Source organism: Megascapheus bottae, chromosome 22 (genome assembly GCF_031878675.1).
Source record: "Megascapheus bottae isolate mThoBot1 chromosome 22, mThoBot2.hap1, whole genome shotgun sequence".
In the NCBI taxonomy this organism is placed as follows: Eukaryota; Metazoa; Chordata; class Mammalia; order Rodentia; family Geomyidae; genus Megascapheus; species Megascapheus bottae.
In genome coordinates this window covers 7,752,083-7,777,148 of record NC_143530.1, presented here as the reverse complement: position 1 = coordinate 7,777,148, position 25,066 = coordinate 7,752,083, and the positions used below count along the sequence as shown (strand labels likewise).

General features: G+C 51.1%; 1 protein-coding gene across 6 annotated transcripts in view; it reads right to left on the bottom strand.

Moving 5' to 3' along the window:
* The window catches only part of Trerf1 (transcriptional regulating factor 1), a 70,452-nt gene that overhangs the window by 20,968 nt on the left and 24,418 nt on the right, over positions 1-25,066 (bottom strand). For all 6 annotated transcript variants that reach the window (XM_090355659.1, XM_090355660.1, XM_090355654.1 and 3 more), the window contains exons 3-11: positions 13,313-14,989; positions 11,195-11,241; positions 9,474-9,624; positions 8,226-8,525; positions 5,790-6,159; positions 3,777-3,843; positions 2,654-2,793; positions 2,440-2,543; positions 1,336-1,411 (exon numbers count right to left, since the gene is read on the bottom strand). In XM_090355659.1, coding sequence (XP_090211785.1) covers positions 1,336-1,411; positions 2,440-2,543; positions 2,654-2,793; positions 3,777-3,843; positions 5,790-6,159; positions 8,226-8,525; positions 9,474-9,624; positions 11,195-11,241; positions 13,313-14,725 — 2,668 coding nt within the window. In that variant the 5' untranslated portion in view covers positions 14,726-14,989. The remainder of the gene's footprint in view (positions 1-1,335; positions 1,412-2,439; positions 2,544-2,653; positions 2,794-3,776; positions 3,844-5,789; positions 6,160-8,225; positions 8,526-9,473; positions 9,625-11,194; positions 11,242-13,312; positions 14,990-25,066) is intronic.

Here is a 25,066-nt window from a genome sequence, read left to right as displayed (position 1 = left end):
CAAGCACTCTACCACTAAGCCACATCCCCAGCACCTCAACATCTCCTTTGTACAACTACTTACAAAGATCTTTTTTTTTTAAAGATGATTGTTAAAAACGAGTTGTTTGGCACGCTGGGAAGAACAGGGAAGGGAGCTGAAGTTGCCCATAGCAAGACATGGCCAACCCCAAGGCTCTGGTCACTGCAGCCACACGGGGATTGAAAGAAGCAAGTCTACAGCTCTGCTGGTAAAGCTCCCTTTAGCCTGCCCACAGTCCCACCCAGGTCCCCTCCCACAGCCCCACCCACGATGCAAAGAATCTTGGGACAGGCTCCAGGAGGTTGGACAGCCTGTCAAGGTTTAATGGGTGGCAGATGACGCTGGAAATTAAAAGAAGATAGAATGGTTTCCATGGCAGATTAGCAAGAACTCCCACAGCGCTCTACCCACACAAGCAGGAAATGATGGAGATATTATTAAGAAACTGGTTCCCTTAGGCCACTGGCTACAAGGATAGATTTCCATTTTTTTTTTTTTTTTTGGTGTCAGTCCTCGGGCTGGAACTCGGGGCCAATGCACTGTTGCTGACCTTTTATGCTAAGGACAGCGCTGTATCACTTGAGCCACAGCTCCACACCCTATAACTTCATCTTACTTTTCAGGATCCCCAAGCTATTCCATCTCTCTTCATGCTTTCTGCTCCGTTCAGATCACAAAGGTGCCAAGGTGCCTTCCATTTCCCTCTTACTGGCGGTACTACTGTTAATCCACACACTCCACCCTGCAGGTATGAAGCCTTTCTCCTGCCACTAAGTGATGCACAGTTTTGTGACTGCTTCCTCCTCAGAGTCTCAGCTGCACGAGGTGGGACTACGTATGCACAGCCCCTGTTACAGCTGAGTACTTATGCAGCCCCTTGTACACAATAAGTGCGTCATAAATAACTGTCGAATAAATGATAACAATTGCTAGCAGATGTGTCAGGCAAGGGGTTACGTGTGCCACCTCTAACCTTTACAAAAACTATGAGGGGGTAGAGTGGGAGCCCCATTTTAGAGTGAAAAGCATCAAGTTTTCAGAAAGATGAGATTTGCCAAGGAGTGGGGCCAGACTGGAAGCCACCCCTACTGATTCCAAAGCCACTGTAACATGGGCTCACTACAACTCAGGGTACACAGTTGGTAGTGCTGGGTCAGCAGACACAATGCCCTCCCCCAAGCTTCCCCACCCGCTCCTGCGATGTCAAGGACTGATCCGGATAGAACAGGTGTTACCTGTTAGTAAAAAAGACAATCCAACATGCAAACAGCCCACTCTCAAGATGTAATGGGCATAGAGCACCTGGCAACCTACCGGCATAGTGGTAATTTGCTAGAGGATGGCATTTTAACCTCACTGGTTTCTGCAGCAGCAGCATTTCCAGAGTAGCCTGTGGATCCAGAGGAGAGAAAAGACTAGAGTCAGTCATCAGTGCGCATGTCCTTGGGAGATGAGCTACATCCAGGGGTTAAAGAGTTAGCCTATAGAACCCAGGGCTGGAGGTACTGGGAAGAAAACCAGTGGCAGATAACCCTCACTGGGGTTTCCTCTGGTCAGCACCATAGGACTTGTTATTCTAACACGGGCTCCAGCCCATGTGTGAAGCCCCTTGGTCCTAACATAGAGGCACAGGTGGTGGCAAAGATTCCATTCATCCCTTGGGGCCCACTGGTATCAGAAATGGGTGAGACTTCCGGAATGGAGGGAGACTCCTCTGAGTCTCAGGGGAAGGAGCAAGTGACTGGTAGTTTTTACAGAAAGCTCATGTCTCATTAGCCATGGGCATCATAGCATAGCAGTAGAAAGGAAAGTACAAGGTGTCCTTTCAGTGAACATCACCAGATAAGTCTCTCTCAATTTGCCTCCTCAGTTGTCTCGGTTTTTTTGTGCCAATCTTGGGTCTTGAACTCAGGGCCTAGATGCTGTCTCTGAGCTGAGCTTTTGTGCTTAAAACTAACACTTGAGCCATAGCTCTATTTCCAGCTTTTTTAATAGTTAACTGGAGATTAGAGATAAGAAACTCCAGTGCTGGCTTCAAACTTCAGGATCCTCAAATCTCAGCCTCATGACTAAGGTAGGATTACAGGTTTGGAACCCAGGCTTCTGGCTTATCTCAGCTTTTAAAGAAATGCTGTAGGCAGAGTTGAAGAGCAGATGGTTTAAGGAAGAGGAAGACTGAGAAGCTAGTGACACTTATTATTTTTTAAACTGATTCTGATGCTTGAAGTAAAATTCATGCTCTCACTTGGCTTTTTGCTCTCACTTGCTCTTTGTTGATTAATTGGAGATCAGAGTCTCTTGGACTCTTCTAACCTAGCTGGCATTGATCTGTGATCCTCAGATCTCACCCTCCTAAGCTAGGATTACAGGCATGAGCCATGGTGCCAGGCTCAATGTTTCTTTTTCTAGATTTCTTACCATCACATCACCTTTGGCCTCGAAGAGAGAGTGCAAAGCAAATTCCGAATTGGTCCCGCCACCTGGCACTGCACTTGAACAGCACAAATTCAGAAGATTCTCCACTGTGGACAAGAGATTATATCAGAGAGACGTTCGTGTCACAGCAACCCTTGACCCAGTGGTCCCCCCGGGAGAAACCAGCACGGCTGGCCAGTTCCTCCCATGCCAATACCTCGCTGGTAGAGATCTTGGTTTTCCAGCTCTGGCCAGGGCTTCCACACCAGCGTGGCCTTGTGTGTGTCCTGGGCCAGGGAAGAGGCATCCCGCAGTTCTGGGATCTCTGCTTGGAATCTCAAGCCAATGTTGATACGCCTTTAACGACAAGAAACAAACTGTGGTTGTTAATTTGCTGGGGTAGGCCGAAGGAAACTGTCGATAACATTTGCCTGGCAGGATGTTGGTGGCTCACATCTGTAATCCCAGCTAGTCAGGAGGCTGAGACCCGAGGAATGCAGTTCACCAGAAAACTGGATGTGGTGCTCTGGCTCATGTGGTAGAGCATTAGCCTTGAGCTGAAGAGCTCAAGGACAGTCCTGGCACAGAGTTCAAGCTCCAATCCCTATAACCAACTTAAAAATAAAAAGGAAGTTTTGCTTGGGACTTAGTGGCAGAGCGCTTACCTAGCTTATATTGAGGCTCTGGGTTCAATTCCTCAGTACTACGTAATCAAAAAATAAGTAAAATTAATTAATAATAATAATAAGAGAACTCTCAGCTTCCTATAACTAGAGTGGAAGAGCTGGCCAGGGCATGGCCAACGGAACCAGTAAGCCAGAAAGCAAAGGGACAAATATAATAAAAGAATTAATTTTGTTATCCTTACTTCAATTTAATGAGTCCAAGTCTAGAAAAGTTAACTTGATACATTATCACCAACAAAATGGTTTACACCAGCTGTGAATGCATGCATGTATATATGTATATGTATTATGTCTTTCTCTCTGTCCATCTCTCAACTCTATCATTTAGCCTCTTTTCTGTGCTTATCTACTAAAGAACCACTTTTCTCTTCCATAATACATGTGTTCTAGTGACCTAGCCAAGCTTCTCTTCCACTTGAGCCACAGCTTTACTTCCAGCTTTTTGGTGGTTAATTCGAGATAAGAGCCTCACAGAATTTATTGCTCCAGCTGGCTCAGAACCATGATCTCAGCCTTCTGAATAGCTAGGCGTGGCAGTTTTTCCACTTTCTCTCAGTGGCTACTGACTACTTGAATAAGGACTTCTCAAAGTCCTTGATCCCTTTCCTCAGCCGAGCTTCTTTCTATTCTAAACAACAATTGACTTTTGCTTACGGTTCAACATCCACCGTCTGCTCTCCAGGGCCTGGGGTGATGGTCAAGGTGCTGCCATCAATGCTGTCTGAAACACAAAGAACAGAGGTCACTGGCCAATAGGGAAGGGGTTAGCTGGCCCATACAACAAGCCACTTGCACTACCACTGGCAGCCTCTGCAGAGCTGGGGGTGGGGGGACTAAAAGGCTGAGTGCCACTCCTTAAGTATGCACACAAAGTATGTAACTGCAAGGCAACTGAAAAGTATTATATCTTGTGATTTTTTTTTTTTTTTTTTGCCAGTCCTGGGGACTGAATTCAGGGCCTGAGCACTGTCCTCAAGGCTAGTGCTCTACCACTTCAGCCACAGCACCACTTCCACCTTTCTATGTATGTGGTACTGAGGACTCGAACGTGGGTCTTTGTGAATGCTAGGCAAGCACTTTTTTTTTTTGGTGGGTCATGGGGCTTTAACTTGGCCTGGGCACTGTCCCTGAGCTCTTCAGCTCAAGGCTATGACCCTACTCTTGAGCCAAGCCTCATTTCATGTTTCATGTTTTCTGGGGGTTAATTGGAGATAAGAGTCTCAGGAGGTCCTTTTGTGCCCGGGCTGGCTTTGAATCTTGATCCCCAGATCTCATCCTCCTTAGTAGCTAGGATTACATGCATGAGCGGGTGTAACCTTTTGACACTTTGAGCCACAGAGCCACTTCTGGTTTTCTGGTGGTTAATTGAAGGTAAGAGTCTCACAAACCTTCCTGCCCTGGCTGGCTTTGAACTGAGATCCTCAGATTTCAGCCTCATGATTATAGGTGTAAGCCACCAACAAACTGTGTTCTTCCTTCCTGCCCTCCCTTCTTCCTTTTTGCTAGTCCTGGGGCTTGCACTTAGGGCCTGAGAACTGTCCTTAAGCTTCTTTTTGCTCAAGGCTAGTACTCTACCACTTGAACCCCGACGCCACTTCCAGCTTTTTTAGTTTATGCGGTACTGAAGAATTGAACCCAGGACTTCATGCATGCTAGGCAAGCACTCTACCACCAAGCCATGCTTCCAGCCTCTTAGCAGCCGGGAATACAGGCGTGAGAGACAGGGTTTTGCTGACCCTCCCACCTTTAGCCTCTTAGTATTGATGACTACAGGATAATGCTACGGGTCATGGGCCTTTTTACATGTTTGCTTTGGGTTTTTTTTCCCTCTCCCTTAAAAGGCATGAGTGCTGCTGAGTGCAGTGGCTCAGCGCCTGCAATCCTAGCTACTCAGGAGGCTGAGATGTAAAGATCCAGGTTCAAAGCCCAGGCACTAAAGTCCCTGAGACTCTTATCGCCAATCAATCACTAGAAAACAGGAAGCGGCGCTGTGGCTCAGGGGGAGCTGAAGAGCTCGGGGACAGCGCCCAGGCCCAGAGTTCAAGCCCCATGATCGATGTAAAAAGAAGGCTGCGTGCTCCCACTTAACCTGCATGGGAACGGCGCCCGGGTCGGCCTCCCCTCTCCCGTCCCCCGCACACCGGGGCGGCCTGGCCTGGCGAGGGGAGCCCCGGGCCCCACCGCACACCCGGGCGGCCTGGCCTGGCGAGGGGATCCCGGACCCCACTGCACACTGGGCGGCCTGGCCTGGCGAGGGGATCCCGGGCCCCGCACACCGGGGCGGCCCGTCCTGGAGAGGGGATCCCCGGGCCCCGCACACCGGGGCGGCCTGGCCTGGCGAGGGGAGCCCCGGGCCCCACCGCACACCCGGGCGGCCCGGCCTGGCGAGGGGATCCCGGACCCCACTGCACACCCGGGCGGCCTGGCCTGGCGAGGGGATCCCGGGCCCCGCACACCGGGCGGCCCGGCCTGGCGAGGGGATCCCAGGCCCCGCACACCGGGTGGCCCGGCCTGGCGAGGGGATCCCGGACCCCACTGCACACCCGGGCGGCCTGGCCTGGCGAGGGGATCCCAGGCCCCGCACACCGGGTGGCCCGGCCTGGCGAGGGGATCCCAGGCCCCGCACACCGGGCGGCGAGGGGAGCCCCGGCCCGGGCGCGGACTCACTGGAGCGGCAGAGCAGCACGCGCGGGGTGGGCGTGAGCGGCGTGAGCGGCAGCGGCGCGTGGACGCCGTGGACGCCGGGGCCGTGGCCCGCGGCCAGGACGCTGCTGAAGAGCCCGGAGCCCTGGCGCACGGGGCTGAGCATGGGCGGCGGCGTGTAGGGCGGCGGCTCGCGGGCGGCGTCGGGGAGCAGGGGGTCCCCCAGCGCCCGCGGGGAGCGCAGCTGGCTCTGGTACAGCGTGGCGCCCGACGGGGCGGGCGGCGGCGGGATGAACAGCGGCTCGGGCCGGTGGCGGAACCGCTTCTTCTCGGGGGTGGCCCGGAGGGGCTCCTCGGCCTTGGCGGCGCTGGGCTGGGGCTTCCGGACGAGCTCCTGGGGATGGGGCGGAGTGGGGGGGGCAAGAAGTGAATCGGGGTGTCCCGGCCCCCCGGACGCCCCACTGCCGGTGGCTGGCCAGCCCGGTGGGCGACCTGGGGACAGAAAACCCACGTCCCGAGAAGGGGGGACACGTGGACCCCGCGGGGACGGAGGCCCAGGCTGGAGGCGGCTGGGCCTTACTGCGCGCCAGGTACCCACCGGGCCCCTGACGGCTGCCACCTCCACTGCCCTTTCACAGGCTGTCCTCCAGGACAGGCCTCCCTCCTCCTGCTGGTCTCACCTGCTTCTGAGTGCTGCTCCTCCTCCCTTCTCGTTCCTCCCCACCCTCCTCCTCTTTCTCCTCCCCCTCCTGCTCCTCCCCTTCCTCTTCTTCCTTCTCCTTGCCTTCTTCTTCCCTCTCCTCCTCTTCCTCTTTCTCCCCCTCCTCTCTACCTCCACTGGCCTCTGTCAGTCATGGCTGCCAGGCCCAGCAGAGGAAACTCTGCTCATGTGGACATAGATACAAACAAGTGAACAGATGCATGTAAACAGAGAAGCTGGGCACACGAAAGCCACACAGAAACATGCCAGAGGCATGAGCCAGTATCAGTCCAGGGAAGAGGCGATCTGGGGGTGGGGTGGGGGAAGGCACCCTGGCCACCGTCCCCTGACCAGCTGATACCAGGACACAGGTCTTGCCACAGCGGGCTGCTCAGCTCTGGGCGCCACCTCAAAAGAGCACGGCAAGCTCTACCATGAGAGCCATGGCTCTCCTAACTGCTTTTTGATGCTCAATTGGAGATGGGAGTCTCATGGGTTTCCTGGCCTCAAACCACAATCTTCAGATCACAGCCTCCTGAGAAGCTAGGATTATGAGTCACTGGTGCCCAGGTAAGCACTCCTTCTCCCCTTCTGTCTTGTTACTCTAGCTCTAAACCAGGAGCTCCTAAATCACAGCATCAGGAAAGGTTCTGAATGACCTGGGCCAGAGAAATGACTCAGAATGGGGCTTTGAACCCCCCAGTGTACAGCTCTAGGTTTCTTATCTTCCTTAGGTCCATCCTGCTCAACTTGACCCTCAAGCCTCCAGCATTCCTCAGACTGATCTTTTCTCTAAGGACAAAGAGGACCTAAACCACTACTCTGAGGACAAGAACAGGTCTGACAGAGTCACAAATTCCCCAGGGTGGGAAGAGGGAGAAGAAAGAGAAGGGATTTGAGAAACAGAAGGAGAATGGAACCAAAACAAACACCAATCACTTTGCTTTCCTGAGACTGGGACTAGGTGGTTCTCAGTGGAATTACCATGAATGGTTAATGAATGACGTTCTCTAGGTTATTATTTTGTAAGGTTGATGATCATCAGAAAGGAGGTGGCCTCTCGTGGTGGCTGAATATGGACAGAGCTGGAGATTCTGGGGAGAGCCAGGCAACTGTTTATTATCTTGGGCAGAAGTACTTCCATATTTTTCATTTGTTTGTTTTTGTGTGCCAGTCCTGGGGCTTAAACCCAGGCTTCTGGGCACTGTCCTTGAGCTTTTGTGCTCAAGACTAGTGTTCTACCATTGGAGCCACAACTTCACATCTGGCCTTCTGATGGTTAATTGGAGATAAAAGTCTCAAGGATTTTCCTGCCCAATCTAATTTTGAATCACGATCCTCAGATCTCAGCCTCCTGAGTAGCTAGGATTACAGGTGTGAGCCACCAGCACTCAGCTACAGTTTCCTATTGAATAACTAGAGGACTGTATCATTGACAGTCGGCTGACTTACCATCTCAGTCGAAACCTAGCAACATTTGGAGTCACAGAATGGAGTCCATGACTTTGATGAACGCGCGAAGGGCATTCACAGACAATGGGACAGATAGCCATGGGGGTTCATCTCCAAGAGGGAGGCCCAACCATGTCCCAACTCAGACCATGGACATTGTAAGAACTGTCCCCATCTCCAAAGAAAGCAAAGAGATGACCCCAGCCCGGTGGGGTCGAGGTGGAGGAAGACATCAGAAGAACTGTCCCCATCTCCAAAGAAAGCAAAGAGACATTCCCGGCCCGGGCAGGGCAAGAGCAGCAACTCACAGCCGGTGCGCAGGGGGAAGCCCCGGGGGGAGAGTGGGGCGGTGACAACACCATCCTCACGAGCACGGGCATCTGGTCGTCCGCTGTCGAGCTGGCTGGCTTGTCTCTGGCAGCTGGGGTGGCAGCGCCACTGGTGGTGAAGCCCTGAGGGCTGGGCTTGGGTGGGAGAAGCTTGACAGGGACAGACACGGGCATGACCATGGGCGTGAGGCTTTCTGCCTCAGGAGGGAGCTGTGGAGGCGGAGGCGGAGGCGGCAGCGGCGGAGGCGGCAGCGGTGTCTGGACCTTCTCTCCTTCCTCCTACACAGATAATAAAGGCTTTGATCCTGGGCTGCGAGCAGCTCTCCCTGAATCGTTCTAGGACTCAAGGCATGGGAGACTCATCTTCCTGAAGCCTGAGAATGAGGGGTGGATGGACACCTTGGTAGCCAATGAGGCCTGGCGTTCGGTGATAACATGTTGACATGCTTATTATTTGCATCCCATGAAATCAACATTAGTCAAAGGGTTCTGGGAAAATGCTTTGCTCTAACTCAGAAATACATAGATTGTAGACCCTGAAAATCCAGAGGGTGTTTTAGGATCTTTGTATTCTAGAGCTAAACACCACTGCACTGGTGAGTTGAAAATGCTGACTGGAGGCCACATGGCTACACTGAACACTGATATTGTGTGTGTGTGTGTGTGTGTGTGTGCATACACACGCGCTGGTCCTGGGGTTTGAACTCAGGGCCTGGGTGCTATCTCTGAGAGTTTTTGCTCAAACCCCCTCTGTCACTTGGAGCCACAGCTCTACCTCTGGTTTTCAGATGGCTCATTAGAGATAAAGAATCTCACAGATTTTCCTACCCAGGCTGGCTTTGAACCGCAATCTTCGTTAGGATTACAGGCATGAGCCACCAGCATGACGCTCTATCAATTTCTGAAGGCCCACGTGGCCATAGGGTTGGGTGCTTGAAAGCAACACAAATTCAAAATAACACTGTGCTTGCGTGTTCTCTTTTGCTACCTTCCCCAGCAGGTAGAGAGGCTGGAATTCCCTAGGATTCCTGGCAGCTTGGCTTCTGAGGGGAGATGGGAGCTGAGGGGCTCAGCTGGCATCCAAAGCCAACTTTTGTGATGTGGAGCACTGGCCAAGGCGCTGCCCACATGGGGCTTCCCTCCCCCTGTCTCACACAGTGTCTGATGGCAGCAAAGCAAAGCAAGCAGCACATGGCTCAGAAGAGCAGGGGCCTAGCTTCTGCTAACCTGCTTGAGGCTGGGGGAGGCCCGCATGCCTCCGTGGGACCGCATGTGGCCGTTGAGGGCGGGGAGGCTCTTGAACTCCTTTAGGCAGATGGAGCAGGTCATCTTGTTCTTGGCATCAAATGGCTCTCCAAACACCCCTTTGGGCTGGCCACTGCATAGGACAGGACCACAAGGAAAGCACACACAGGTTAAAGAAGGGACAATGACTGACTGCCAGATCCCACACTCATTCCTTACTCTTCCAGTGCTTCTCTGTGTCCCCTATGACCTTCTAGAAAATGGAGCCCAATTTGCAGATGACAAGTGAGGCTCCAGGCTGGGGGCATGGCCACAGCAGTAGAATGGCTGTGTATTATGTACACAGCCCTGTGTTCAAATCTCAGTACATATATATATATATATTTTTTTTTTTTATTTTTTTTTTCCTTTTGTGGGTCATGGGGCTTGAACTCTGGACCTGCGGGCTGTCCCTGGGCTCTTCAGCTCAGGGCTACCACCCTACTCTTTAAGTCACAGTTCCACTTCTGTAATTAATTGGAGATAAGAGTCTCACATTCTTTAGTGCTTTAGTGCTTGGGCTGGCTTTGATCTCAGCTTGAGTAGCTAGGATTATGGATACGAACCACCTAGCCCAGCATCTCAGTATTTTCAATAACAACAACAAACTCAAGGTTCAGAAAAGAGAAAGGGCTTTTATTTATTTTTTGGTGCTGGTACTGGGGCTTGGGCCAAGCTTGGGTCAAGCTTCCCTTTGGCTTTTTTTTCCCCTCAAAGATGGTGATCTACTCACTTATTTGTGCCACAGCACCACTTCCAGCTTTTTGCTAATTGATTGGAGACAAGAGTCTCCTGCCCTTTTCTATCTGGACCTAGATATTCAGATCTTAGCCTTTTGAGGAGTGAGGATGACAGGTGTGAGCCACCAGTGCCGGCTAGAAAGGGCCTTCTTAAAGCCGGGGAACAGTGACCTTACCCCCCACCCCCATCCCCATCCAGGGGCTTGAACTCAGGGCTTGGGCACTGTCCCTGAGCTTTTTGCGCAAGGCTAGCATTCTACCACTTGAGTCACAACACCATTTCTGTTCTTTTTTTTTTGTTTTTGTTTTTTTGCCAGTCCTGGGCTTGAGCTCAGGGCCTGAGCACTGTCCTTGGACTTTCTCAAGGCTAGAGTTCTACCACTTGAGGCTCAGCACCACTTCTGGCTTTTTTTTTTTCTATGTATGTGGTACCGAGGAACCGAACCCGGGTCTTCATGCATGCTAGGCAAGCACTTTAACCACTAGGCCAAACTCCCGGCCCACCATTTCTGTTTTGTTCAGCTTATGTGGTGCTGAGGAAACAAACACAGGGCTTCATGCAAGCACTCCACCACCAAGCCATACTCCTAACCTCTTATTGTTGTTTTTCCAGTCCTAGGGCTTAAACCCAGGGCCTGGGCACTGTCCTTGAGCTTTCTCAAGGACTCTATCACTTGAGCCACAGCAGCACTTCCAGCTTTTTCTGCATATGTGTTAGCAAGGAATTGAACCCCGTGCTTCATGCATGCTAGGCTCATCCTGTCCCATTAGGCCACACTCCACCTCTGGTTCTTTTTAAAATGAGAACAGTAGCAGCTTACAATGATCCAAGCCCCCGGCCATTATGAATTTAGAAATGAGCCACGAAAGACAACCCTGGAACACCATAGCCACCATCCCACATGCTACCATCATTCTTCCTACCTTGGCTCCGGGGACCCCGGCTGGGCTCTCCCATCAGGCAGGTGCATCTAATGGGGACACCAAAGGAAAGGAGAAAGAGAAAAATACATGTGAAAGGAGAGCACCAACTCAAGTGGTAAGAACCCTGAGCTCTATCCTTCTAGAACTTTCCTGCTCATGATGGTCTTGCTCATATCCACACTGGCCTTAGCTCTTCTAGGCCTAATTTTCTTTTTGACAAAGGACACAGCCCTACACCTGGAGACCCAAACTCCTGCCATTCTCCTTGTCCTCCCACGGTGCCTGTTTGGCAAAGATGGGCTCTGCCCTCCTAGAGACGCAGAGCAGAAAGGCGAGTGGCACAGAATCTTGCCAGACCTCCGGCACAGCCTTCCCTACAACATGGGCTTTGATACTCACACCAGGCTCTCCCTTACTACTGGGTGTGGGCCAGGCACTGACCTCTGAGCTCCATTAGAGATTTCTCGCCATTCAACTAGTTCCAACCCAGGGTCCCTACCATGAAATAAATGCAGCAGTAGGAATGTACCAAGGTAGGAACAATGCCCAGCACACAGTAGGCTGTTCTATGGTCAAAGTACTTCGGAGGAACTAATTAAGGATTAGTAACTATAACTGGGCACTCATACCTGTAATCCTATCTACTCAGGAGGCTGAGACCTGGAGGATCTTGGTTTGAAGCCAATATGGGCAGAAAAGTCTGTGAAATAATTATCTCAACTAAACTACCAAAAAAAAGGTGGAAGTAGGTTGTCATTCAAGTTAGTAGAGCTCTAGTCTCAAGCAAAAGAAACTCAGGGACAGGGCCTAGGCCCTGAGTTCAAGCCCCAGGACTGGCATTAGAGAAAGGAAGAAACAGAGAGAGAGGGAGGGAGGGAGGGAGGAAGGGAGGGAGGGAGGGAGGAAGGAAGGAAGGAAGGAAGGAAGGAAGGGAAAGAAGGAAGGAAGGAAGGAAGGAAGGAAGGAAGGAAAGAAAAAGAAAGAAAGAAAGAAAGAAAGAAAGAAAGAAAGAAAGAAAGAAAGAAAGAAAGAAAGGGAGAAATTATAGCCCCTAGGCTCAACCTGGCCTATAGACAATTTAATTTGGTAGACTTAAAATTTTTTTTCATCTGAGATGTGGACTCGAACTTGGTACCTGATAGTTTTGGCTCACTGGCTAACTCTCTACCAACCGAACCCTTTCTCCTTCCTTGGGAGACTGTTTTTTAAAACTCTCAATGACACAGCGTGCTTGCTTTCAGGTCTAACCTAGCCTCTACCATTACTTATCTCCTATTTTATTTATTTTGCCAGGCAGCATTCTCTTCAAAAGAGTTATGCTGCTCACTCAGGAGAATCCTGCAGTAGAAAAGCCACTTCATTTTTTGTTGTAGTGCTTATACTGGTGGTTGAACTCAGTCTGGGGGCTATCCTTGAGCTTTTCTGCGGATGGCTAACTCTCTTCCACTTGAGTTACAGCTCCATTCCAGCTTTTTAGGTGTTTAATTGGAGATAAGAATCTCACAAATTTTCCTGTCTGGGCTGGCTTCAGACTGTGAGCCTCAGAGCTCAGCCTCCTGAGTAGCTAGGATCACAGGACTGAGCCGCTTGTGCCCAGTTCCAATTCACGTTAAGAAACTCCAACTTTATCTAGAGAACTCACAGCTTCTTCAACAATGTATATTAACATTCTGTAGAATGTCGTTCTGTACAATATACTTTGAGAAATTCTGTCCTCATAGTCCTACAGGAAGATCAGATTCACAGACAGTACCCCAAGGACACACATTCAAGGGGTGTGTGGGTGTATGTGTGCACACATGAGTGTGCATGTGTGATAAGCCCACTGGATGGTACCCTAGCACCCTACTCAAGATCATTACATGACACATTTAGGACATAATACAGCATTTTGGCCACATCTCCTTAGTGAGATTATAAGCTCTCTGTGTAAAGGACACAATCAAAACTAATTTTGTATCCCAAAGGCCTGCCATAGTGGCTGGTGCATGTAGTTTATGACTGTAGATAGCATAAAGTCCAGACAGGCTGGCAAGAGGATTGGGCAATGTAGAGACTCAGGTCTGGTCGATCCGTCTACCTATACGGAGATAAGGGGAGAAGTGTCCTGTGAGATACCTGGGGCCACATGGCACTGGGCGACGGCTGCTGATGCTGAGACCCCATGTTGTTGAGATGGACTCCACTGGGGGACAGGAGTGGCCGATGGGGGAGGGCACTGCTGACCCGACTCAGGTCCGAACTCGCTGGATCTCCCATTCCTGTCTCAGGGGGCCCCAGATCGCCGTGAGAACTCAGCATGGCCGGGGTCTGCCTCTCCATGGAATAGGCTTTTGGCTGACTGTCCTCCCGTGGCGGCTGGGGCTGGGGTGGGTGGCTGTGCTGGTAGAGGGGGTGGCTGTAGGGCTGCTGGGGCTCCTGGTAGTAATACTGAGGCATGGAGCCCAGCTGGATCAGCTGGACGGCGTGCGCCTGCTCGGGGGTGTATTGATGAGGGTCTCTGTGATAGGACGGGGGCTGCAGGTGCACGGGCGGCGGCGGCTGCTGCTCCTGCAGGTGCTGCTGCATCATGGGCTGGGATGGATAATACTGAGGTATCTGCATGGGACCCTGCCTCGGCTGCAGAGGCAGCGGCGTCTGCTGCTGCTGCTGCTGCTGAGGAGGGCGGACCTGTGGTTGCTGCTGCTGCTGCTGCATTTCTTGCATGGAGACCCGCTGCTGCCCGGCTTGCTGCTGTGGGAAGTACTGATGCTGCTGGGCCTGGGGCAGATGTTGGGCCAGCACCTGTGGGGCCTGCAGAGGCATGGGAGGCAGAGGCTGCTGGTAGTCATAGTACAGGTGGCTTTGACTGGCATGCTGCCCCACCTGCAGGGCTGGTTTGGACAGCCCACCTGGAAAACCGGGGTGGGGCTGCTGGCTGGCCTGCTGGTAGCGGGAGGGAAGAGCAGAAGTGGGGGGCTCCAGGGGTTTCTGAGACAGCAGCTGGCGGAGGGCACTGTCGGGAGCTCCATCCATCACCGCCGATTGCGTGTGCAGCACCTGCGCCATGTTGTTGACCTGAATGCGCAGGTTTTGGTTGGCAAACACCTGGGTGAAGGAATCGAGCTTGTGTAGGACGCCGCTGGTGAGTTTCTGGGTCCGGATCTCACTGGCCTGGGAGTAGGTGTATTGGTAGGCGTCCGTGGGCTCCACCTGGGCCGGAGTGCCCCACATCATATTGGAGTTGGTCAAGTTGCCACGCAGTTGGACGTGGTTTCCAGGCCCTGCGTGGCTTCCCCAGCCTCCCTGCCTCGAGGCATCCACTTGGCCAAGGTTTTTGGAGCCAATGGGTAAGCTCAGCCCATCCCGAGTGTCTTGAGGGAAGTGGGGGGAGATGGGAGAGGCCTGCGGGGCATCCATTCCACCCCCTGTCACTGAACTCCCATAGTTGTGGTTCAGCCCACCGTGGACAGCCAGGGGTGGCTGTTGGTAGAAAAGGTTCTCACCAACATGGGCCGCATGGTTGGTCTTGTACAGCTGCTGGTCCCCCATCGTGTCTGCCTTGGTGGTGAATGTCCAGCCACAAAACCATAAAAAGAAATGGGTAACTGAAGAAAACCCCCTCCCCAAAGATGGAAACCCTGAGAAGCTGAGTCCAAGCGTCCACACTACTCCACGGCAGACATGTCTGCCAGGGGGGCTGGAGGCAGGGGCTCCCGTAGGTCTGGACCACTCATGTGCAGAGCAGGGGAGACATCTTCACCCGGGCCAAGCAACCCCCCAAACACCTCCGCGGTGAGGAGACGCTGTTCACACCTGCAAGACAAGATGCAAAGGAAAGGAAACATTCACTTGGAGATTTGAAGACAGGCAAGTCTATCTACTATGACAGTTACAAAATGGGGGGAGGGGACCCCCACACTTGGAATCCTAGCTACTCAGGAGGCGGAAGGCAGAAAGATGGCAATTCAAGGACAGAAAAGTCATAGAGATTCCAATTCCAAAATAAGCAGCAAAAAGCAGGGCTAGGGGCATGGTTCAAGGTTGTAGAACACTAGCCATGAGCAAGCAAACTGAGCAAACATAAGGCCATGAATTCAAAGCCCAACACTGGCACAGAGAAAGAAAGTCATCTAGGACCCCTTCCTCCCAGTAAGATTCATTACGATTTTCCCTTTTATGTTTCCTAATCATTTATCCAAATTAAGAAAGGCTCTATATTGTCGACCAATTGTATGCTATGAATAATTGTATGGATAACTCCATACTTAATACTTATGGTTTTATGATTTCAGGAAATTAAAAAGTTTCCACTGTATACATATACATACATATATACACATATATAAATATATCTATAAAGTTGTTATAGAAAAATAGTGAAGGGACACAAATGAAAGCATTTTAAGCATAAAAATCTATCACACATATTACATTAGGGCAAAAATTCCCTGGAGGAAATGAGATGGAAATAAAATTGCAAGGAGAAGGGACACAGATTATTGCAGAAGAGAGTGAATGTGTATTTTTTGAATGCCAGGGATGAAATGGCCATGATGTTTAGATTCCACTGAATAAACTTGAAACAATGATGTCATAGTTTTACTTAAAAATATCAATGTTTACAATACACTGGAAATCACATCTGCAAATAGATAATTTTAAAAGAAAGAAATAAATAAATTGTAAACTTAAACATAGGTGAAGGGGTAAAGAGTTTCATCCAAAAATTTCCTAGGATGGATTTTAAGCAGAGATGTGTAGAGAAGACCCTGGAACTTAAAGTGCAGCTGGGGTAATAAATGGGTACTGGTGGTTTCTGTGACCACGCAGGAAGGAGTTGGGGGTGTGGAAGGACCAATTTCTCCCACTACTCAAACAGTGGTCCAGCTGGGCCTGTCATCCAGCTCCTAGGGAGGCTGAGATTGGAGGATGGTGATTTGAGGCCAGCCAGTGCAAAAAGTTTATGAGACTCCATGTCAAAGGAAGAAGCTTGGCATGGTGGGGCATGGCTGTTACACTAGCTATGGCAGGAAGAGTGAACAGGACCATCTCAGTCCCAGGCAAAAAATTGAGACCCTGGGGCTGGGAGCATGGCCTAGGGGTAGGGTGCTTGCCTAACATGCACAAAGCCCTGGGTTCAATTCCTTGGGACCACATACACAGAAAAAGCCAGAAGTGTCTATATGCCAGTAATTGCATATAGAGAGTCCCTTCTTGAATACTTGTTTGTTAAACAAGACATTTGAAATATGATGTAAAAATCAGTGTTAATAAAATTTTTCAATTAAAAAAAAAAAAAACAAGAAAAAAAAAAGCCAGAAGCGGTGTTGTGACTCAAGCGGTAGAGTGATGGCCTTGAGAAAGTTCAAGGACAGACAGTGCCCAGGCCCTGAGTTCAAGCCCCAGAATGAGAGAGAGAGAGAGAGAGAGAGACAGAGACAGAGAGAGATCATTAGAAAAATAATAAAAGCAGAAAAAAACAACAACAAAAGAGCACCTGTCTAACAAGTGGGAAGTACTTAGTTCTATCCCCAGTCCCACCAAAAGCAAAACGGTAGTCTGGAATGCAGAACATCAGGTTCCAGCTGGGGCCCACACAAGGGAAAGAATCGGTCTGCATTTTACCGAGGTCCTCATGAACAGGTGATTCGTGTGCACTTCCAATCTGAAGCACAGGAGGGGGGCAGAGACGAGCTGAGAAGGCCCCACCCCTTCCTGGGGCACCCCTCTGCCCTTGATATCCTGACCCATTCCCTGCCAGCCTGCACGGCTGCCCCAGCTCAGGTTGGTGGTCGGAGCTGTGGGTCACTTTCCTCCTCCACTTTACCACTACTGTGTTCAAAGCAAGGCAACACCATCTCCCGCAGTGAGCTTTCCAGGAGCTTCTCCCTTGACCTGGCCCTACTCTATTACCTTCACAGTCTGCAGTTATTTTCTTTCTTATACCACATTCCTTTACAATTGCTTCCTCCCCCTGCTTGAACCAACCAACCTGCCCATCCCATTACTTTACCTCCTGATACGTTTTTTTTTTTTCTTTTTTGGTAGGTCCTGGGGGATGGACTCTGGGACTTGGCGCTGTCTCTGAGCTCTTCATCTCAAGGCTACCCCTTGAGCCACTGCACCATTTCTAATTTTCTAGTGGTTAATTGGAGATAAGGGTCTCATGGATTTTTAGTGCCTGAGATGGCTTTGAACTGTGATCCTCAGATCTCAGCCTACTGAGTAGCTAGGATTACAGATGTAAGCCACCACATTCAGCAACTTTTTTTTTTTAATGCCAGTATGAGGCTTGAACTCAGGGCCTTGGCATGATCCTTTAGCTTTCTTGCTTAAGGCTATCCACTCACCCAGAGGCAGAGCTAGTAGCTAACCCATCTTGCCTACACCATGATTATAACCTAGTAGAGGATCAATAAACACTCAGGGAATGAGAATGTCAAGCCAGGCAAATGAGACTTGTTACAGGTCACTTCATACCCAAGTTCCTCACATTTGGCACAGACCAAGGGACAGAATCCAGTTTTCTATGCTCCTTGAAGTTGCTAAGGAGGCTCTGTTGAGACCTTGTGGCATGTGTTTATGGGGGAGTGGAGGAAGCTCCCATATGTACCCAGCTTTGGGGATTGTGTAGCCTCAGTACCACAGAGGCAGTCCCAGGCAATATGTAAATGAGTGGGTGTGGCTATGCAGACTTCAACCTTACAACTTATTAGGATCTTGAAACTTGAATCTCATACTATTTTCCTATGATAAAAAAATCTTGTCCTTTTAGGGCCGGGAGTTTGGCCTAGTGCTAGAGTGCTTGACTAGCATGCATGAAGACCCAGGTTCAATTCCTCAGTACTACATACATATAAAAAGCCAGAAGTGGTGTGGTGGCTCAAGTGGTAGAGCTCTAGCCTTGAGGAATGTCCAAGGACAGTGCTCAGACCCTGAGTTCAAGCCCAGGACTGGCAAAAAAGAAAAAAAAAAAAAGAAATTCTGTCTTTTAAAATTTGCTTAAATTAACATGTAAGACCTCTTTAGTTCTCTGGCTACACCAGAATAGGTGTGGGTATGGCGCTAGGTGCCAGTGGCTCCCACCTGCAATCCCGGCTACTCAGGAAGCTGAGATCTGAGGACTGGCATTTGAAGGCAGATGGGCAGGAACGTCCCTTGAGATTCTTATCTCCAAGAACTACTGAAAAGCCACAAGCAGAAGTGTGGCTCAAATGGCAAAGCGCCAGCCTGGAGCAGAAAAAGCTAAGGGACTATGCCTAGACTCTGAGTTCAAGTCCTAGAAGGCACACTGCACACGTGTGCACATGAATAGGTGTGGGGGTGGCTCAGCCCCAACCATGATTTTGTTCTCTAGCATCAGACTCCTCCCTGGTCCCCTCGCCTGGGACACTAGGAGGAGGGGGTGACAGTCTGCAAGAGGGACAACTGTCCTAAGGCCATCCTTTGAAAGAGACATTGGGAGAGGAAGTTGATGTTGGCTGGGGTCTTTGCCAGACTTGTTTGCTTACAGATCAGAAGGGGTGGCACTCCACTCCGGCCAGACCAAGGCTTGTTTGAGGAACAAATATCAAAAGACTTTCCCTCTTCTGACTGCAGCACCATTCAGAGACTTGGCTACATAACTTCCCAAACGCCTTTCTTGGCTCGTGAAGGCTCGTGGTCTAGACTTGCCTTCCTCTGGGGGGTCAGGGGTCTGCCAAGAAGCCTTAACTCAGACCCCTCTGGGATTTTCCCTCCCAGCTCTTCTCCATCAGGAAACAGAGGCCAAGGGCAGTTCTCCAAGATGGGGGCTCAGGGCACACAGTTTCCTTTTAAGTCATGTTGTTATTCTAAACGCTTTCTGATTAATCTCCTCAATAAAGCTGGTGGGTATTTTCCAATCCAGTAACCTGATTAACACACAGCCATATTCTGCCAAAGACAGCAGTGGGCGCCTGCCCGCCTGCCCGGCTGCCTACCCCCTAGCTCCAGTGACTAGTGGTCACCCCTTCCTCCTTTCCATCCTTCCTTCTTCCCCCCCTCCCTTCCTTCTTTCCTTCTCCTCATGTTGACTCAGCCCTGAGTTCCCGATGCGCTGGGCTTCTCCTTCCTTCCTGGCCTTCTTGTTGTCTCCAAGCCCTAGGAGGCAGAATAAGGAGCCTGGTTGACAGCTCAGGTAAAGCGATGTGCTGGGCTTCTGCCTTCCCAGCTCTCCACTAGGAAGTGGTGACTGAATGACTTCACTTTTGGGTCTTGAGGCCTCTGGTTCTCATCGCCAGCGCCATCTTTCTTCTGGACTGCGTCCCTTACGAGAGATACAGTGTCCCACTGTGACTGCCCCGTGCCATGTCTTTTCTCCTTCCTGACTGGCATACCACATAATGGTGTGGATACAGAGGATATGGAGAGAACTATTAATGCAGTTGCAGTCTAGGGCCGCTCCCTGGAGGAGGCGGTCATGATCTGAACAGGTTCAATTGACAGATTCCTGAGCTCACTGTCCAAACTACCCCCGCCACCACCGCCCCAGCCAGTCACAAGGACTGGAATGAGATTAGCACTGATTCTGAACTAGGGGTGCTTTAAGTGAACAGGAGATAGGTGATCCAGGCTTTGGTTCTGCTGACTCTGTGACCTGAGAAAAATCATTTGACTTCTCTGGACCTCTATCATACTTTTTAGAGAGTCTAAATAATTGAAGTAAGAAATCAGAGTAAAATCCATACAATTTCTACCTGCCTTTTATTGACTTGCAGAAATTGAAATTTGGGCTTGTGTAGGCAACTGGTTTTCATGGCACAGACCCATAATTTACTTAGGGGACAAACACACACATCAAAGACCAGCAGACCCTATGGTGGAAGGTAGCAACTAAAACAAAGCAGAGCAGGGAGGCAGCTGAGTGTGGCACTCAGGTCTGTAATCCTAGCTGTTTAGGAGGGAGAGATCCAGGTGGATGTTTGAGGCCAGCCCAGGCATAAAACAAAAATTCAAGTGTCTCCATCTCAACAATGGCATGCGACCAGAGTACTGGGGAATTTAAGTAGGAGGTTCACAGACAGGCTAGGCTGGGCAGAGATACCCTACCTTGAAGACAATCAATGGAAAAAAGAGGGGCTGGGGGGGGCATGGCTCAAGTGGTAAATCACCTGCCTAGTAAGCATGAAGTCCCAGGATCTGGCTGCTATGACCAACACTCCCAGTATGTAAAACGGCTCTGTGGGAACAGCATAGGACAAGCTCCAACCCAGCCACCGAGCTTAACACCCCCTCCATCAGCACTCTTCCAATCAGTGAAAGCTCACAGACAACCCAGGGCACCTACAACCCATCCTTCTGGCATCTTTGCACACCAGGCTCTGAAGGGGGACATGGCAGGGGCAAGGACCTGTGCAGCCTGCCTGGCCCCTCCCTCAATCACCCGGTGACAGTGATTGACAGCTGATTTAGCCAACTGATCCACAGAGAGAAGTCAGGGCGGGCAGGGGAGATGCCTGGGCCATCAGCTCAGGTGAGTCTGAAATAACCCATGACACTCAATGCTCAACTGCAAATGACCAGCAGACTCAGTCAATAACCACCCAGCATACCAACTAGTAGAAGGTCGGGGAATCCTTGTCCTTATATTGGGAGGCTTGAACTCAGGACCTGGAGCTTTGTCCTTGAGTACTTTTGATCAAAGCTGGCACCTTACTACTTTGAGGCACAGGGCTACTTCCCGTTTTGTAGTGGTTAATTGGAGATAAGAGTCTCAAGAGTTTTCCTGCTGAGCTGGCTTTAAACTTCAATCCTCAGATCTCAGCCTCCTGGGTAGCTAGGATCACCGGCGCCTTTTCTATTCTTTCACAAAAACCCACCCCATGGGCTTGCTGTGCCGTTTTTCAGTTCCTGGAAGGTGAAAACCTACCAACTACAGTGGCTGAGCTTACATCTGCAGGAGAGGGCCTTCCGGAAGAATTTCACAGGGGAGGCAGAGCTCTCTGCAAGGCAGAGCGTTCTAGAACCCACAGGAAGGATCTTCCCCTGCCTTGGAGGATTTGGGGAAGGAGAACTTCAAGTCAGCCCTGGGAAGACGGCCAAAGACAGGATCTCCATCCTGAAGTTGGCCTGGGTAAGGCGGGGCCAGGCAGGGCAGGGCAGGGCAGGACCAGGCAGGGCAAATGGGAAATTTCCCTCAGGCTGTCTGCTCAAAGCCTCCGGGAGTGGAGGATTCAGTGATCTGAGCCCCCTAAGCCCCACCTCTAGCCTCCTGGTAAATTACTAATATAAGAAAACACAAATCAATCACTCCAGGGCCCCAGTGCTATTACTTAAAAACCACACCCAGCATCCTGGGAGACCAGCTGCCCAGACAGCTGTCTCAGGTGGAGCCGCAGGGGAGAGTGGAGTGGGAAGGATACCTTGGGCCTCCACGCCCTCTCCTGGCCATATACTGCCCACTGAGGTCCTCAGCACCCCAGGATTGCTGCTAGGGTTAAGGGCTCAGATCCCAAGTACATATTTAGGCAGATAAATAGGTAGTCTTGGTCCCCCGGGCCCCTGAGCAAAGCATGGTGTCTCCCTTCTTTCTGGAAGGCAGCTCAGCCTTTCAGTCAGGAAGTCCTTCTCAGAAGGCCCAGGGGACCGCAGCCCATGACGTCAGCTCCACATTCGGACATTGTGTAAACAACGGTAGTGACACACAGCCACATCCTGGGCAATGCCACAACCCCAGGGGCTCTTTGATTATGAGAAGAAGACCAGCCATCGCTGAAGCCCCTTTTGGCTCAGAGTTCTGAGGTCTTTCAGGGAATTCTGGGGCAGGGGGTGGGAGGGTCAACACATCAGGGGGAGGGTTCTGTGGTGTGTGGGCTGGAGGCTTTCCAAGTGCCTCTTCCCTAAGTCACTCTCTGCCAAGGCCCGGGGTGGCTAGTGTCAGCCTGTCCAGTTCAGACCCAGCTCCCTGGGTGTGAAGGCCTGCCTCACTCATTTCCGGGCTCAGCCTGGCGTGTGCCCAGGTTAGACCTGGACACCTAGGCTGCCCCTATTATCCTCATCGTACAATGGAGCCTGGCCTCCTCCAGCAGTGGGAGGGGCTGGTCATCTGAGGGTCCAGGAGCCACCTTGCTCCTGGTGACTACTTGCACAGGTTCTCAGGACCCTTGCAGGTCAAGGGAGCAATGGGGGAAGGGAACCCTAGAAGGGCCGATTGTGGGGTTTGCTGAGGAGCCCCAGTCAGGAGCACCTAAATTTACACCAGTTCCAAGACTTAGAATAATTACCAGCCTGGTGCCTGTGAATCAGGCCTGGGATCCTAACTACTTGGGAAGCTGAGACAGAATGACAGAGGTTCCATGTCAGTCCAGGAAGGAAAAGTCCAGGAGTGTCCCATCTCCAGCTAGCCACCCAAAGGCAGAAAATGGAAGAGTCAGTCATAAGACTAAATGCTAAGCAAGAGCTTGAGGCTTTCAGAGTTCAATCCTCAGGACTACTAACACCAACACCAAACCAAAGCACCACCACCAAAACAACAACAACAACAAGCCCACTAGGTTGCCATGTATGGTGGTATCTAGGAATTCAGGTCACAGGACAGAGTTGGAAGCGGGACTTCCCTTCTTCCTCCTCTGAGGTTCATGAGATCAAGGTGGGTTGGCAGCTATAGAGAGGCCTGGGGGAGGAGGGGAGATGCTGCCTCCTCTGAACCTTTCCTGCCCCCCTGAGAAGCCCCTGAGTCTGAGATGACTTACTAAAGATGACATCCTGTTGGTCACTGGCCCCCCATTATCTCACATACCCAGTTTCTTGCCAAAACAACATCCCTTTGCTGCAGAAGTAATGTCGCCTAATGGCCCCTGAAGCTCAAATGGGATGGGACACAGGGCCAGAGCCGGGGAGCAGCCAGGAGAGGGGGCCAGGCCTCTGTGCTCAGGGAGGCAGTGCTCAGGACAGGGATGCAACATCATTTCTTCCAGGAAACACAAGAGTTTTGCTCGACTCTAGTGGAGCTGTGAGAAAGCCAGTTTCCCTGGCCTGCAGCCACAAATCCTCTGACCCTATCTGTGCCTGTCTTCCAGACAGTGAGACATCGGAGGGACAGGCGGATGGATCCTTCAAGACCAGCAGCCACATCTAGATAAATGGGCATTCTAGATAGCACACATATGCTAGCTGTCAGCTTTGTTTCAAAGATGAGGAAATGGACATTTGGAGAGATAAGCTTCCGAAGGTCAGACATTCCGTGACGAAGGGCCAGTCCCCAAGTGTCAGATGCTGGAGGAGGAGGCACCCCGATATCAGACGTGCCCCATTTGCTGGTTGTTGATCTGATGGGACCACACTTGGCATGTCCTCACTGTGTCTTTCCAGCTTTCACCTTGACCCCAGAGGGACCAATGGCAGTAACTCATGACTGCACCCTGTGGCATTTAGTCATGAACTTGAAATTGGGAGAATATGATGTACTGTACAAACAAGAAGAAGGGAGGAGGGAGGGAGGAAGGAAGGAAGGAAAGAAGGAAAGGAGGGAGAAACCAAGGGGGTGCGGAAGTGGGAAGTTCTGGACTAAACAGGCTAAGTTCTAGTTATCTCCGTAATTTCCCCCCCTTTTAGAACATCTCACTAGAGAGAAATGGCTCACACGGAAACCCCGGCCTCTGGAGTTGGAAACGCAGGGTTCATATCTCAGTGTGGCAGGTGAGTCCCCTGTCAGGACCACTTTGCACGTGGGATGCCGTGTGGCAGGGCAGCCAGGCTCTGGGCGGGGCTTTCTGGTGTTTGGCCTTGACATGGAAACGGCTCTGATTAGACCCAGTGACTCAGTGGTGATGGGTTAGGTTTGGTTACTTGTTTCCTAGGCAACCTTTAGCCCTCCCTGTTTCAATAAGCAGAAAGAAGTGGGGGGTGACCCACCCACCTGCCTGGGGGCCTCTGGTAGGGATCCACCTTGCTCTCCCAGCACCATGAGCATGAGACCCTATGTAAAAACAAACCAAAAGCAAAAGGACTGGGGGACATGGCTCAAGTGGTAGAGTGATGGGCCCCGAGTTCAAGGAAGGAAAGAAGGAAAGGATGAAAAGGGAAAAAAGGGAGGAGGGATGGAAGGAAGAAAGGGAAGAAAGGAAGGGAGGGAAGAAAAAACAGACTAGGGATGGAAGAAAGAAGGGAAGATGAAAGAAGGAAAGTAAAGAAAGAGGGAAGGATGGAGAGAATAGGAGAGGAAAGAAAAAGAAGGGGGGAATGAAAGGAGGGAGGAGGGGCTGGGGTGTGGCCTAGTGGTAGAGGGCTCGCCTAGCATGCTCGAAGCCCTAGGTTCCTTTCTTTGGTATCAAATACACAGAAAAAACAGGAACATGGGCTGGAAGTTTGGCCTAGTGGTAGAGTGCTTGCCTAGCATGCACGAAGACCCGGGTTCGATTCCTTGGCACCACATACATAGTAAAAAAAAAAAAAAGCCCGAAGTGTGCTGAGGCTCAAGTGGTAGAGCTCTAGCCTTGAGAAAGTCCAAGGACAGTGCTCAGGCCCTGAGCCCAAGCCCAGGACTGGAAAAAACAAAACAAAACAGGAACTGGTGCTGTGTCTCCAGTGGTAGGGTGTTAGCCTTGAGAAAGCTCAAGGATGGGGGGGGGAGGGAGAGAGAAGAGAAGAGGAGAGGAATAGGAAAGGAAAGGAACTGAGGAGGGAGGGAGGAAGAGAGGTCTGGAGGTCTAACATGTGGGCAAGACTCAACCAAGTGAGACAGAGCCCGCAGGGCCCCGCCTCAGAACAAGGCCAGAGCATTCTGCAAGAGCCCATGAGAGGCATCAGGAGAAGCAAAGAAACAAAGTATCTGTTAAGAGTTCCACAGATAAAAATGTCCCTGCTATCTCTGAATAGCTCTCCCAGTCTCCTTTTCCTTTCCCACTCTGGATGTTCTAGACCTAACCCAAG